The sequence below is a fragment of the Octodon degus genome, unplaced genomic scaffold (genome assembly GCF_000260255.1).
Source record: "Octodon degus isolate 3935 unplaced genomic scaffold, OctDeg1.0 scaffold00003, whole genome shotgun sequence".
Lineage (NCBI taxonomy): Eukaryota > Metazoa > Chordata > Mammalia > Rodentia > Octodontidae > Octodon > Octodon degus.
In genome coordinates, this window is record NW_004524579.1 from 7,057,901 (window position 1) to 7,061,961 (window position 4,061).

General features: G+C 45.3%; 1 protein-coding gene across 1 annotated transcript in view; it reads left to right on the top strand.

Moving 5' to 3' along the window:
* The window catches only part of Dsg4 (desmoglein 4), a 38,961-nt gene that overhangs the window by 32,539 nt on the left and 2,361 nt on the right, over positions 1–4,061 (top strand). Inside the window, exons 13-15 of the mRNA XM_004623700.1 lie at positions 2,176–2,315; positions 2,467–2,530; positions 3,726–3,937. Coding sequence (XP_004623757.1) covers positions 2,176–2,315; positions 2,467–2,530; positions 3,726–3,937 — 416 coding nt within the window. The remainder of the gene's footprint in view (positions 1–2,175; positions 2,316–2,466; positions 2,531–3,725; positions 3,938–4,061) is intronic.

A 4,061-nucleotide genomic window follows, 5' to 3' on the forward strand; every position in this document is an offset into this window, starting at 1 on the left:
GAGGATTAATGTGAGTTGGGAAACATGGAAATCACTCAGTGTACTATAGGAAAGCAGAAAACTAATCCCGAAACGCACGTGTCCCTAAAATGCTGTAAGAGTTAAAAAACAGAATTAAAGATAGGGAGGTTGGGCAAATCTTCATGAAAGAACTAGATTTTGAGCTGGGTGTAAGAGTTGAGTCTTTTCTTAGAGAATGACATACATGGGGAAATCCAGAAGGCAGCAGGACAAAGAAATCCCAGAAACACAGAGGGAAGGGCCTCCGGATGCAGCCCAGGGGTAGCGTGCACGCCCCAACAGCAAAACTCACACAACACAACAACCAAGCAAACGAAAGGGATAGAAAGGCGCAACATGCTCAGGAAGCAGAGAGACTAGAGGTGGGTCGGGGCCAACATGTACATGTAGGCGCGTTCATGACGCATCGGACGTTGTGGGCTTCAGTTCACAGGCGAGGAACAAAGGGCAAGAACTTCGACCCGCTCACTGTGACGCAATGGCACGAGGGCGAGTTTAGCAAATGAATTGTGCCCCTCAGTTCTGTCTGACCTGAAAGCATATTACAGGGATGGCCAGAAATCTTTCATAGTGATTCTCCTCTCCATGCATCACTGAAAAACTATGTAGGTCCTCAGAAGAAAGCTATTTCCTGGATTTTAAGTTGCACCTGCAATACTTACATTTTAATACAGGCTTCTAAAATTCATTATAGGATACCAGGGAAGCAACCTACAAACTGTCACTTGTCTCCACGGAAAAACTCATGGCCTGGTCTGTCCTAGGGGAGGGGACAGGGTGATGTGGGGTGAGGAAAGTCAGTGCAAATCCTTAATTAATGCATTCAGTAGAATATGTGTTGTTGGAGGGAATTAGAAAAACATGAAAAGTAACACGAGTAAACCTCAAGAGCTAAATGTAATATATTCTAGAATCTTAGAAAACTTCTTTGTAATTATAAACCAAAGTATATAGTGGAGATGATTATCAATATAACATATGGAAAAAAATTGTCAGTAGAAACATACAGAAAATTCAAACTTTGTCATAGCTTTGATTTTTTATTGTGTTTCATAGACAAAGATGGGGGGAAGAGGCAGGGTGCCAGGAATTGGACCGAGCCCCTCATGCATGCAAAATCATACTCTGCAGAGCTATGTCCTCAGAGCTGGAATATAGTCTTAAAATAATACATGTGAATAGCTCAGATAAATTTGGTGGGTGATAGTTGAAGGTTTTAAGTATAAATATAATAAGGATTAAATAAAAGACCTATCTCTAGGTCTTATAGCTGAATCTTGTAGCCAAGTCCCTTGAAAATACACATTGGTAATGTTTAACTTAGAAATATGTATACAGTGCCTGGGTGTGTGTCTGTGTGTGTCTGTGTGTCTGTCTTTGTGTGTGTGTGTGTGTGTGTGTGTGTGTGTGTGTGTGTGTGTGTTTGTAGGTTTCTGTGCATCCACCAATATGCTGTGCATGTACCTGTGGATGTCCACACGCCCATGGAAGTGTACATTTACCTTTTTATTTATGTGTGTGTGCATACACATACTCAAGCTCCTCAATTTAGGATGTGATTAATTCTTAGTAAATCCATAGAAAATTGAAAACTATCTAACATCATAACTTGGCACTACAGTACCCTGTGGAATAGTGGGTGACCAGGAACTTCAGCTCAGTGTCCCTGCCCAGCTTCAAAGGAAATTATTGGGCACAGTTATCACTCACCAGGGGAAGATCAAACTTCAAATTTCCAGCTATCCTCTATATCCACTTTGACCTCGTTGTAAAATCAAAAAGTTACAAGTCAATCACTGTAAGTCTTGTACATCTACAAATACCCAGAATGCTTTCATATGTATAAATTCACATGCAAGTCTGGGGGAAACTAGAAGCCAAAAACTGGGCTAGAATCCTGCATATGCCACCAACTAGCTCAGGAGTCTTGAACTGGAGAAACATATTCTCTACCCTTGCATTCCAGCTCCGAAGTCCTCTGTGGTTTGATGGGTCTGTATTTATGGACATGGACATGTACACTTGACCCTCTCGAAGGGCAAGCTGACGCGCACACCACTGCTTCTTGCCACAGTGGCACAAGCAGGGAGACATGCACTGACTTCCTACCTTGAGCAACACATGCTAACTCCTCTTTACCCCTCTCTTGGGCAGTGTCACCACTCTTGCTGCTCCTGTGCTGCTGCAAACGACGACAGCCAGAAGGCCTGGGGACCAGGTTTGCTCCTGTGCCGGAGGGGGGTGAAGGAGTGATGCATCCCTGGAGAATAGAAGGGGCCCATCCTGAGGACAGGGTGAGCCATCTGCCACTTCCAGGGAAGCAGGGGGTTTCTATGTAAATAGAGCAGCCCTTGGCCACGACACACCACACAGAAGTGAATAGAGGTGGCAGTAAAAATAGCTAGCATGAAACAATAACCTTGAAAACCTTTGTTCCTTTTCCAGGATGTGTCTCATATATGCGGACCCATGACAGCCTCAAATACCCAGGATCGTATTGATTCTTCCGGTCAGTAAACATCAGATTCTGTTTTTCTTTTTAAACTATGCAAAACTATTCATCAGTCCAACCAACCTCTTATACAAGTACCTTATTTAAAAAATAGAATATCGTCAAACTTTGAAAAGGATAGTATAGTAAAAGGAAAAGTGACATCATAGGCACTTTATTTTTTAATCTTGAAGTCCAGTCTATGAAGTGTGATTCAGCAATTAAAGGGCAGACTCAGAAACCAAAACTGATGGACTGAACTCCCTCCCAGCTGTGCTACTCTTGGTAGGAAGTCTCTGGCAAGACCCAGAGTCCAGGGCCTATCGCGGTCTCCTTAACATGAGGTTGCTCCAGCACCTCCTTCAAAGTGTTACTGTGAGGAGTGAAAAAATCTACACAGAGGTGTATGTTGTACTTAATATGTAAGTGTACATGAGACTGGGCGTAGTGTCGTGCGCCTGTAATCCCAGCTCTTGGGAGGCTGTAAATAGGTGGATCACTACGAGATCGATCTAGTATTGAGACCCTGAACACCCTGTAGATCCTTCCCCAAATTACAAAAACAATATATAGATATAGATATAGATATAGATATAGATATGGATATATGTAAGTATCATATGTGCACACACACACTACATACACATATACTGTGCTACAAAACGTGTATTGAAATAGTGCCAGACTAAGAGCTGTGTAATGATTGTTTATAATACAAGCTGTTGAGAAAAGAAAGGGCAGCCAATGCGTTCCTGTAATCATTGATTATTTGAATAGCTGTCCTTAATCTCCAGGTGCCTCTGCCTCACCGCTTCTTGTACTCTCCTAATCGCACCTAAGAATACCAGAAAGCAGGCCTGGGCCTAGGATTGCTCTGTGCGAAGCCCGCGTGGGAGGACGAGGGCTTCCACGGGGAGTTCCCAGTGGCCACGCGTGGGCTGGGCCCCTGCCCAGCGGGAGCTGTGGCGAGCCCGCTCCTGGTTGCAGTTCCTACCACACAGTATATGTGCATGTAGTGTGCTATAAATAATCATTGCACAGCTTTAGTCTGGCACTATTTCAACTTACATTTTGCAGCACAGTGTATATGTATGTAGTTCCTTTGACTTTGTTGTCAGACCTGGAGATTCTGGTTTCATTTGCACATCACCTTGCCTGGCTTTCCAGGGCCACTCAGTGCGTGCATGGTTATACTGCTGTCCTCTCTTTGCAGAAATCTACACCAACACCTACGCGGCCGGAGGGACTGTGGAAGGGGGTGTGTCCGGAGTGGAGCTCAACACCGCGGTTGGGGCTGCAGAGGGCCTGGCGACCGCAGGGGCGGCAGCGGGGGGCTCGAGGAAGAGGAGCTCCACCATGGGCACCCTGCGCGAGTACGCGGACACTGGCCTCAATGTGGCCTTCCTGGACAGCTACTTCTCCGAGGTGATCCATGCTCCTGCGCCCCTAGGCGCACTGGGGGCTGACAGTCCAGCAAGGCAGGAGAATGCTGATCCAGAGAAAGAAAGTGTGCATATGGCTTCTTGGTCCTTCCGCCTTTGCAGAAGAC